Genomic DNA, 12,762 nt, shown 5'->3' on the forward strand with positions numbered 1-12,762 from the left:
CTCTACCATCTGATACTGTTTACAAAGATTAATTTATATTAAATGTCAAAATGTCAAAAATCACTCATAAAGTGGAATTAAGACAACACAGCCCAGCCTAATGTTTGAAAACAGCAAAATATATTAATAGCTAAGTGGACTCAAATCTGTTTTATATATTTATTTTTATTTAATCCTATCCCACATTTAAAGTACATACTGGGTGCAGACCTGGCAGAACTATTTGCATTTATACAAGCATAGCTATTGTCTAATAGTATATAAAGAGACAAACAGTAGTTGTATCTTCTTACTTCTTTACAGCAAATGTAACAGAATATCTTAATTTTTCTTCCTTTAAATGGTCGTGACAATCCAAGAATGGGATTGAATTTATCTTTGTGCTAAAATTCTGGATTATCAGAATATAATCAAAAAGACCTTTTCCTGATAAAGTTTTCTTAGCAATGTTTAGTAGAAGTGTTACTTTGTATAGAAAAGCAGTATTTTATTTTGAAATGGCTGTCTCTAACAGTGGAGCAGTACAGATATTCAAAGAGTGTGTTCTTAAAACTGTAAAACTAATTACTCAGTTATTGCTGAAATAACAGTTCTAGTTATTCTTTAATATTTAAGAAAATTAGAGAAGCATTATGTTAAAATTTTTGAACAATAGTACAACACTATGCTTTCATGCATAGCAGAATGACATGTAATAGACTACATTCTCAGGCTATATATAAAATTGAGAATAATATTCTAGTGCATTTATTGTTGTCAAGGGTAAGCTGCATTTTGGCCTCATGACTTTTGGAATGACTAACTATGTTTATTACCTATTAAGAATATATATATAGTTGAAAAGCTCTGTACTTTATATGCTAACTAATTTGTTTCAGGCAGGTGATGTTTTTCAGTGGTCTTTTATGTATATCAAGATAAAAGCTTGGTTTTCAATTACTCAGAAAATGCAGATCACTTTATTTAAATGGCAAAGTTCAGAGCAGGGATGTAAAGGAACTAAAGGTGTGATTCAAAGCCCAGGGAAATCAGGGGGAAGATACCCAGTGATTATGTTGGATTCTGAATCAAATTGAGTGAGCACTAAGGATCTCTGATATATATATATAAGTTTTGATTAAAAGTATAATATAAATAATAGTTTAATAGTATAATAGTTTTTATAGAAAGTGTATAAAAAGTTTTGATGGTAATGATGCAGCCATTTTAAATTGATTGTACAGATTAATTATAATTAATTATAATTAATACATTAATTTTGGAAAAATGCTCATATTAAGGGAAGATTTTCAAAAGTGCAGGTTAGAACTGGGTACCTGATACCTTTCTGTTATTTTATAACAGATTAAAATGTTTCACTGTCCTTTGTAAACAGCAGTTCTTTTGATCATTACCATTTCTTTCTGTTCATTTCTTATCATAGGAGTTCTTTGAAGACAGCAGTCTATTAATTTGAAAATTACACTTAATTATTTTGTTTTGAAAAATATGAAAATTAACTATGCTGAGATTATGTTTTTTTGTTTTTCCTAGAGAAACTTATACCTTTTATTTGTGAGGACAGAAGATCAAATCGTTCACATGCATTGATTTTCAGGGGGTAAAGAAAAAGTTTTAAATAAATATGAAAATCTACATTTCCCTAGTCTGATTTTTTTATTAGATTTTTTTCCCTCTGAAGAGGGACCTTATTTTCAATTTTAAACTCAGCATGGATTTTCTTAGATATGCTTTTTACCTTCTTGATTGAAACTTCTGTCAAGCACAAATGTGTAAAATTTGCTGTGACTTTTTGGATATAATAATCAATATGGAATTATATACCTAACTGTTATGGGACTGAAAATGACTCATTTATATTCTATGTGCTCATGTAATATAAACATTAATCTACAGCCCCTTACTTATCTGTGTGTTTATTTATTTATTTATTTATTTATTTTTATGTTATTCCACTTATGACATGATGCGGTAAATAATGTGTTCAATATCACAGCTTTTTTTTTTTTTTCCCCCAAATCTGTTTCCCTTACAATTTTAGATCTGCAATTAAAAATATTTTCCATTTTATCTTGGCTTTCTCCTCTACTTTGTTTTGGATGTGGCTGTCTCTGTTACCCTGCATTTTTCTGTTATTTTCTGTGTTATGATCACTTCCTCTCAAGCAACCAAAAAGTTTTGCTGTTCCTCTAACCCCACCTCAAGGGCATTTTAGAATGGATATGGGAAATAGAAAGATTAATTTCTCACTGCAGAAGTCTAAAATGAAATCTTTACACATACTTCATTCTCCACTGCAGTGGATTCAGGTTCTGCCTTAAAGTACCATATGCCTTTCTGTAAAAGGATAGCAATATCTGGTGTTGGAGGAGGACGATTTTTCTCTAACATCTCCTGAGCTTCTGTCTTACTCTTTGCTTTATACTCAGGCTATATTTTCTCCTTTAAAGTGAACAGGAGACTGAGAAAAGTAGGTAGCTTTTGATTTGGAGTACAAGATTTCTGGAAGAAAATGGAATGAAATAAAATCCATGGATTATTATATATATATATATATTTTTAACTACTGCAGTGCAAGCTCTGAAGTATGTTTTCCAGCTAAAATAGATGATGAACTGATAGGATTTATTCTATTTTTTTGCTATTACTCAACAATGACTTTATATTCTAAGAAAGAGATTTATAAAATATATTTATATATTTACATATAAATATAAAATAATAGATATAATAGCAGATAGCTTTTCCTCCTTCACATGCCCTGCCACTACAACTTTATCTATGTACCAGAACAGAAATGACATGTACAATGATAACGTCATTTTGCTCATGGATGAATTCCAAAACTTGGTAGAATATTTAATATAAGTTGAAGCTGCTCTGGAAGTTCCTGGCACTTACAGTGTTGATAAGCAAAATATGGCATCTCTCCTTTCCATATCGTGCTATTTTCACACATTAAGGTAAAGTTACAGAAGATAGTTAAGATCATCAAAAAGATTGTTGTCACTTAAAGAAACAACACTGGCTCTGACCTTGGTTATGTTTGATTCTTCCCGTCACTTCCATTGGCTTTGGTCCTCATCAGGTTCATCACCCTGTAGATATCACCCTTTGTGAACTGTATAGGCTTGTTTTTGTTTTTAATGGATTAGTTCTTCAACAGGGTGGTTAGATGAACCAATTCACAGAGGACTCTGTAAAGCCTTGTGAAATCAGTGGTAGAGCTGCGGGAAAGCTGGAAGGAGGAGTCTTCTGCTCTGGTGCTTAGAAAGCTCCAAAAGCTATGCTATTCATCCTAACCCAATTTTAAGAAGAGAAAAGTAAACTCTATTATCATAGTGGTTTAGATGTTAGAGAGTAAAAATATATACTGCTTTTTTTTTTGCTTTTTTTTTTTTTTTAAATATTGTTACATTTAAAGAACTCAAAAACATTTTTAGGTCCTTAAAGTAAGTGGTTTGATATGTTTTACTCTGATCTATTTTTCTATCCAAGAAGCAGCCAAATCCAGACCCTAGAGATTTTTAAAGAATGTTTTTGTATGGTAGTGAGATATATGGTTCTTCTTACTCCATTTTTTTTTTTTCTTGATATTTTTGATGTATTAAGCTCCATTGACTGTCTTAGGAAAGGTAATTATATTTAATGTCTGCTTCACTGATGATACTAAAAATGAGCGGAGAGTTGTTTAATAAAAATTTCAGACTGATAATGGATAGTGACTGCTTTTAGAAACATTCTTTGTAAAGAAAATGATCACACCAGAAACTGATGAGCAATTTATTCTTTAGTTAAAAGCAGCTGTTCAATTAAAAATATTCAGCTTTGGCCTATGATCATTATTTTAAATAATGAACAGTTCTCTGCATTTTGACAGGGAAAAAGTATCACTTGAACAAATAAATTAGTTAATAAATCATATGCTGTTTTGATAATCTTTTTCTGAATACAAGAATTTTTTATTAACAAATTATAGTGAGAGTAGGACTTGAACCCTGTCACTCTTCTGCTCAATCTTGTTTGCTTTGTTCTATAGATTATTAAGACAAATTTTACTTATTTTAAACTGAGTAGACATACAAAGGTGTAGGAGTTACTCCTATTCATATCTGAATTGAAATTATTTTTTAAAAACAATTTTTCAATTCTTAACTTTCTTTCTAACTTTATGGCTAAATATTTGCTTCCTGAGAAATCAAATAGGAAGACCCAACATTAGTTAAATTTTCTAAGAATGCCACAGGTTAAACTTGCAATAGTAGCAGCTAAAATTCAACACATTTAATAAGTTCTCAATGTGCAAATGTGAGTGCATTCATAGCCAAAATCTTAAAGACTGAGCAGATTCAGACTAAGTTGTCTACAACTGAGTAGTAGTGCTTTTGCTTTCTATTAAGTTTTTGAGATTTCTTTTTTTTTTTTTTCTGAACTGGCATGCATGAATGACAAAAGTTGTGGTGCATTGACTTTGGCTGGCTGTCAGATGCTCCCCCCCCGGCTGTTTTGTGTCTCCCTCATCAACAGGACAGAATGAGAAAATGAGATGAAAAAACTTGTGTTGAGATAAAGACAGGGAAAACACTTACCAATTACTATCACAGACATAACAGACTCAATTTGGGGAAAATTATTTTATTGCTAATTAACATGGAGTTGGATGGTAAGAAACAAAGACAAAAACTAACACTCTTTCTTCCCCCTTCTTCCTAGGCTCAACTTCACTCCTCCATTCCTATCTCTTCTGAGTCGTGCAGGAGAGATGGGGATAGTCCATAACAGCTTCTCTCTACTTCTCCTTCTCCTCATATTTACCCTTACTCCAGTGTGGGTCTTCGATTGGCCACGGTGTGGATATTTGTTCCACCGTGCTTCACAGGCTGGAGGATAATCACTGCTCCAGTGCATGGAGCACCTCCTTCCCCTCCTTCTCTTACATTGGTGTCTGCAGGGCTATTTCTCACTTTCTTCCCCAGGCAGCATATTGCCCTAATGAAATCTGCTTTCCCAGAGGCACCACTTCCTTGGCTGCTGGGTTCAGCTTTGTCTTGCAGTTGGGCCACTGGAAATGGCTGGAACTGACAGTATCTAACACAAGGAAGCCCTGGCCTGTTCTCACAGAGCCTCACCTGTTACCCAAGGCTTGCCACCTGTACCTAAAGCCCACATAAAATACACAAATTACAAAGCCTCAAATTAGTTACACTAATAAATAAATAAATTAACTAGCCTCACTAATTGAGGCTAGTTAACTATGAACTGTGATATTTTTGTATCCTTTCTAAAACTGGCAATTCTTTCAGTGATATACTGCAAAACTCTGAATTTACTTACTAGCTACGTGTCCAATCAGCTTATGGATTCTTTTTAAACTTTTGGATTAATAAAATAACTAGTTCAACATATAATTTCTTATCATAAGAACCTCTTATCAGTTCTAATTTGCCACTCTTAAATTTAATAGAAATCTATTATTGTGAATTGATGAATAGATTTTCTTTAAATTAAAATAGTTATTTTCTAAAAGTATAGCAGAACACTAGGAAATAATATAATATTTGATTATTTGAGTACTATAGGAAATAAATAGTGGTTAAATGGTGGAAAATGTTTAGAGAATGAAGGATTAGAAAGGGATATAATTCAATATTATGATTATAGTTATTTTTACAATATTACAATGTTTAGTTGTTCTAGATTATTTTACATTACAATATAATGATGGAAAAAATGGAGCATATCTACAAAAACAATAAAATCCTGAAGTTTAAGTCATTATTTCTCTGTCCAAAATGTATTAATATGTGTGAGCAGTGACTTAATTGCTATCATAATCAATTGTATGATCCATTACTCACAGTTCCTTTTTAGTATATCTGATCCTCTCTTGGACTAAGTACTATCACTCCTTGACATTTTAGTCTGTGATGTTTTCTGAACCTGCTGTTTTGACATGGTTTGTTGTGCTCAAAATCCAGAAAGGCATGGATGCATGAATAGATCCATTGAAAATGGGTGTGAGAAAAGACCACAACACTGAACATGTAAAGGGAAACTAGTTTTGCTCTAACAGTTACTAGAGCAATCATAAATATGTCATCATGAAAACGTTGTTGACTTGATTTTATAGATAGGAGTCTCAGACATTTAGATATTTAATTTCTTATGTCTAAAAAAAGCAGTAGTTTCTTACACTCAGAAATGTTCTGGTTTGATTTTAAGATGTTTTCATTATTTTCTTTTTTCATTTTCATTTTTTTTAGTGTGAAACTTAATTTTTGCTTTTATCTAAATAAAAAATATAAATAAATAAATAAATACACTTGAAAAACCTACCCCAAGCATCTATTAGAAAGTAAGAGAAGTAAGATGTCTTTTTGCAAATACAGAAATATTCCTGTAAGGTCTGTACAAGAAATAACTAGCATTATGTACTAACAAAGACTTACAGCTGTTTTACATGTTAATCAGTTAATTTTTACTTAAGTTATGGTAAACAATAAAACGCACTAATTTGTCCTAGTAGCTCTGTACTTCAATTTATTTTCCAACATCAAACTTTTGTAGGTTGACATGTTAGACATTGTGTTTCTCTTTGGCAATCTATATTTCCTTAGTATTTTCCCCTGAGCTTTGTTTTCTTCCTCTCTAGCCTCCACCCACTAGCTACAGTATTTTCTTCGGATCAAAGACTGTAAGAAAAAATGACAGAAATTTGGGCTTTTACAATTCTAAATCCTGATTTCTTTTTCTTGGGATGTGTTCCTTCACTGGGGAGAAGAGTACTTTCGTACTTTGGTGTACATTGTGACAATAAGGATGTTAGAAGTACAAGGAACTCAATTCTGGTATTTGAGATCACTTAGATATGTTAGATCAGGTGAAAAAAATGCTACTAGGCGACTGAAGAACTTGAATATGACACTGTATATCAGGATATGGGCTGTTAAGAATTGGATCAAACTTCCCATAGAGGGTGGGCCATCTTCATCCCTGTAGATTTTCAATATTCAGCTGAACAAAGACCTGAACAACTTGCTCTGATCTCAGAGCTGACCCTTCTTTGAGCTACAGGTTAAAACAGAAACTTCCTGAGGTCCATTCCAACCTGAATTATCCTGTTTTCCTGTAATGTGCAATTAATATTTGGAGATATACAGTCAATTTTTGTTGTTGTTTTTGTTTTGTTTTGGTAGGACAACCTTTCTATTTTGTAAGATTAATGTAATTTTGTTAAGAGGCATGGGAAAGCCAAAGCGAGCTTGGAACAAATCTACTTCTTTCACTTGTAGGGTTCATTCTAGTTTACAGTGGACACTGAGAAGATAAAAGATGCTAAAAAGATTACATTTCAATCTCAAGCACTAGGCTGTGGAATTCGATATAGAAATCCAATATTGAGAGACTGAAAGACCCGTACAACATTTTGTATGTGATATAGACAATTCAGTTTTAGGGAAGAAAGAGAAACACTGAGGTAATACCTTCTGGGCTACTTAGATGTTGCATGCTCTTATGTAAAAACAAGGATATATGTAAATGATAGTTGTAGATAACTATTTCTTTTAAGTAATTTAATTTATCTTCTTCATAAACATAAAATCACCACTGATGTTTAAATAATGTATTTAATGCCATAGATATCTTCAAAGATCTTAGTAGTGTAATGCATACTTTAATTTTTAAATGCATATTCCCTTGACTGTCCTAGTTTTTTTCATTGGCTACCTCTTATGATTAACTGCTACTGCTCTTTAACAATCTAGTTTTTAACTATTTAGTTTTTAGTTGCTTTTGCAACTTTCTGCTATTAAGTTTATCCAGTTTACTGTTCAGAGATCATATTTATGAGGAATTATGGGAGAAATACTGAAGAAAAAAATGCCACAAAACAGGGTGAAACAGATGCTACATTTTGCATTGTCTTGAAAGAGAACAACCAGACATATGTTAGTGGGGAAATAATTAATTTTAATTTGGCAGTCAAAATCCGAATATTAAATTGAATACACCAACATTTTAAAATTCATACTTTATTAAGTAATCATATATTCTCTGTGATATCTCAGTATGCAAAATAAGAAAATTCCATAGCATGTACAACTCAGGGGTAACCAGAAACAAATATTTATTGAGTATTAGCAGAGAAAAATGAAAATGTGCCTTTTATTTCAATCAACCAGATGCAAATTTTATCTGACCACAATAAATGCAGAAGGAAACTGTGGGTAAGAAGAGCAATATCTTTCAAAATGCAAATAAGCAACCTCTTCAATGGAGGATATCTATGCTGTTGTTTCAATTGCCTCCCTCCCCCCACTAATCAGAACTAGTGGGAAAATGTTAAGAGTTTGGCACATAAAAACACAAATTTGAAGTTGAATGGTTGCAACATCAGGCAAGTCAGATATTAATTTTAATCATCTGCTACTTTCCAAAGGAATAGAAGTGTATGTGAATATACTAACATGCAGATGCAACTTCACCAGCTAATAGTTAATTCATCAGCATATAGTCCAAAAAGAGCAAGTCCTATCAGTACCTTCCTAAGTTATTATTTGGTAAGCACTAAATGGCAGTGTCCACATAAATAATATTTATGAAGTTACTGGACATAACTTCAAACAATACAATTGTCAGGAATACTGTATTATTTTAATGGGAGTAGACCACTGTTTTTGCAACTTTGTTTTTTCATGTACTATGGTTTCTTATAATAATATTCTCCAAAGATTATTAAGTTACATATGTATCACATGGACCGAAAGTTTGAAAAATTACATTACTATTAAAAAAAAAAAAAAAAAGTTACATTAATATTACAAAGGCAAAAATTATAATCAGAAATATTACATTTGTGCTTTGAATACATCAGATAATTTAATGTTTAAAATATCTAATATGGAATAATGTTTCTACTGTCTTCAGAAAAAATGGCTTTTTCTGTGGAGAAGATTCTCAGTGAAAAAATGAAAAATATTAATTTTACTTACTTTTATTTTATACATAGAATCTTTTTCAGAATCTATCTTCTTTGTTTGATGTAAAAAAATAAATGATTATTTGGAGATCAAACTAAAAGTGAGAATGGATTCTGACACTTTTTCTAATTTTGCAAAGTTATAATAAATTGGCATGTTTTATGTTTCTGCATTATTTCGTACAAATTAGAACCAGTAGAACCAGTAGTGGAAGGAAAATTAAATAACAAATATAGTAAATAAAGAAGGAAGAAAAAAAAAAAGAGAGAGAGAGAGAGAGAGAGAGCACTTGAGCTCCTATAGAGAAATTTGAATTTTAAGTGTGTTTAATATGTGTTTGATGTGTTTGTGTTCAGGAGATGACTGCTTACTTGGCATGTGCCCCACCTAAAGGTTTTCTTTTTTGGGGCAACCTAATCTAGTTGGTAGCATCCCTGTCCATCGTCTAAACCCGTGATGATCAGATCAATGTAGCATATATTACCTTGCAGGCATTTTGCTGTTTATCTGCTATCTTTCTCCTTGAGTTATTATGGACTTGCTTTATATGATCAAAGAAAATTATTCTAGTTAGCATTTGTAGCTTCGTGTAGAATTTTATATACAAGTGAGACTTAAGACCTGGATTACACAATGAATAATACTCAAGTTGTCACATTACTAAATAACTTCAATTGTCCAAGCAAATTACATTCCATTTCCTTTTGAAAATTTGTAGTAGTTTACCAAATAATATTATAGAGGAATATCATTTTATTCTTATTTAAAATTCTTTTTAATTTTGCACCCACTAATCCACAAATAAAAACTTTTTTTTGTTTTTTTTTTTTTTTTTTCAGACAAATTTCAGTGCAAAAATGAAATTAAAGAAACAATCAATCATTACCTTTCTGAGTAGCAGGATAATGATGGTGATAAATGTCACATCCCTGAAAGCTAAATGTCATCATGAACAGTTGTAATAATAATCTTTTAGGAAAAGAAAATGTAGGGGATGATAAGCTAGTAATGTCTTCATTTTAAAACTCCCTTACCCACGTTGTGCATACAAGCCACTCATAAAAAATAAACACCTTGGCATAAATTTGTACTTCTTTCTTGTGGGTATGTGTTCCACAATTCCCTCAAATCATTGAGTAGGTAAATAGATAGGAGCTGAGTGCTGCAAATTAAATTTTTAGTGAAATTATTTGGCTTGGTTTTATCTTGGTCAGTTTATTTTCATGCGGTGATACTTACCAATGGATCAATGTATTTATTAGATTACGAAAAAGTTAATAGGAAATGTGCATTTATCTTGACTTGTCAAATAATTATACTTATGCTCATTTGGGAGAGGTAAGAATCTTATTAATTTGTTTTATTCTTTGAATTAAACTATATTCTTGCAATCAAATTTAAAATGTGCTTACTAAATCCAAAGTGTTCTGCAACTAATACTCTGCCTCTGCATATTAAACATAAGTTGTTTAAATCTAGTCTTGGTTTAATTACATTATTCGTGAAGATACAAATGACAAAACCAACGACAGGTTTCTGGATACATGCGTTGATGACTTCTTGCATATAGATCTGTATATACATCTCTTTAATCATCATAACTACTTTTTTTCATCTATTTCCTGGTCATTATGCTGTAACAGTACCTTACCATTTGGTTGTCTTACCAGTTATGACTGTAACCAAGAATTGTGGACTACAGTGCTCAGCTACGAACACATGAAAACAATTTAACATTAAACATTAATAAAGTAAGTCAACCTATGCTGCTACACAATTGCCACAAAAGACAAACTGGGCTCTAATGGCATGTCCAGATTTGCTGGTGAGCATACACTGCAAAATTATTCAACTTGTTCTTTAGATTTTTTTGTCATGTAGATAGCATGGGGATTACTGGTCTGATACCTTGATGAGGTTATATTCTGAAGCCTGATGAGGTTATATTCTCCTAGAATATTTCCAAATCATTTAGAAAAAATAAATGCTGCCATATGTACATAAAACAAAAAGAATGCTTAGAGATGGATATCCGTAGTGCATGTCACCAGTGCTATGAGTACACAAAAATTGTCGTTTCATATGCATCTCACATATAGTGGGTTTAATTAAAAGCAAACAAAAAAAACAACCAAACAAACAAACAACAAAGCAAACAAAACAAACAAAAATTAAAACACTCCACCAAACCCTCAGCTCCCTAGCAACCCTGTAATTCACTTCAAGAGAGATTTCTTTATGAACTTTTTCTTCATGTTCCATTATACTGCAGCAGAAAATTCATCCACTATAACTTTTAAGACAAGTCCATATAAAATTAATAATGCAATAGAAATTTGAACATAACCCTAAATAGTGTAAATTGGCTGTTTTATTTTTTTTCTTCCGTTGATACTCTAGACACTTTTTAAAGTCCAGTTTCTATATCATACAATCATCTCTACTACACACATTTTCTCAAACCAATGTACCTTACCTGACTCATTGTCCATTAAAACTCCTCATATTTTATACCGATGTCTTAAACTATCATAAAAACTTTTAAGTTATATATAATATATATATAATATACTTTAAGTTGTCTGCCCTTTCAATGATGAAACAGCAATATATTCACAGCAAGCTATAATACAGTTTTAAGACAATTAACCATGAGTTGCATTTTTTTTTTTTTTTTGTAGATTAACAGGATTTCATCTTCCTCCACCTGTGACAAGTACAAAATCTGTATTTTCACTGCGCTTGACAAGTGACTTTGCTGTTAGTGCTCATGGGTTCAAAGTTTACTATGAAGGTAAGACATGCTTAACAAAAGGATTTGGATTTTTTCTCTGATGTCTATACATAACAAAATTAAATGTCCTAGCTGTGCAAACACACATATAAAGCTTATCCACATTACTTTTCTTGCAGTCATTCAAATTGTATGACTCCCATCTGAAACCAAAAATCTTAAAAAAAGATTTCACCCAGAAAAGATTTTCACCCAGAAAAGAATCTTTTTTGACATTTACTTTAATAATGCCAAATTTTTGAATTCTGAAAAGGAAATCTTAATCTTTCTAGTCTTTCAAATTTGGTCATCCAAATTTGTGTCAAGATGCCGCTTGTTACTCCTGAATTTAATTAGATATTTAAATTTTTATCTGCAAGTTTCATGATTTTGCATAGAAGAAATGCTGACTCAGCTCTCTGAACTACCATGAAGCTACCTCACTACTGTGGTTTGGCAATTGTCTGCCAATTTCACACAGACCCTAGAGCAAGTGAGATGGCAGATGCATTCCTGAAGTCTAGAAGTTCATAATAGTTCATAATAGTTCATAGTTCAGTTTCCATGTTCCAGGAAAGATCTTGTTTATAATCAAGCTCACTTAAGTCATATTTGAAGAGCTGGAGTATATGATCCATCCATTTTTTATAATAATTTTCTTGGCACTGAGATTATAAATTCTAACATATATTTACATGATATAAACAAAAAATATTTTCTCTCTTTCTCTTTTTCCTTTTCTTTCTCTTTTTCCTTTTCTTTCTCTTTTTCCTCTCCCTCTCCCTCTCCCTCTCCCTCTCCCTCTCCCTCTCCCTCTCCCTCTCCCTCTCCCTCTCCCTCTCCCTCTCCCTCTCCCTCTCCCTCTCCCTCTCCCTCTTCCTTTTCCTTTTCCTTTTCCTTTTCCTTTTCCTTTTCCTTTTCCTTTTCCTTTTCCTTTTCCTTTTCCTTTTCCTTTTCCTTATTGATGTAAGGACAGTTAATCTTTTTGCTTCCGTTAAATGTATCTGT

General features: G+C 31.9%; 1 protein-coding gene across 4 annotated transcripts in view; it reads left to right on the forward strand.

The window, feature by feature from the left end:
* CSMD3 (CUB and Sushi multiple domains 3) overlaps window positions 1-12,762 on the forward strand; it is a 641,367-nt gene that overhangs the window by 102,802 nt on the left and 525,803 nt on the right. For all 4 annotated transcript variants that reach the window (XM_005009295.6, XM_038175100.2, XM_038175101.2 and 1 more), the window contains exon 3: window positions 11,663-11,775. In XM_005009295.6, the coding sequence (XP_005009352.3) occupies window positions 11,663-11,775 (113 nt within the window). The remainder of the gene's footprint in view (window positions 1-11,662; window positions 11,776-12,762) is intronic.

The sequence above is a fragment of the Anas platyrhynchos genome, chromosome 2 (assembly GCF_047663525.1).
Source record: "Anas platyrhynchos isolate ZD024472 breed Pekin duck chromosome 2, IASCAAS_PekinDuck_T2T, whole genome shotgun sequence".
NCBI classification, from domain to species: Eukaryota; Metazoa; Chordata; class Aves; order Anseriformes; family Anatidae; genus Anas; species Anas platyrhynchos.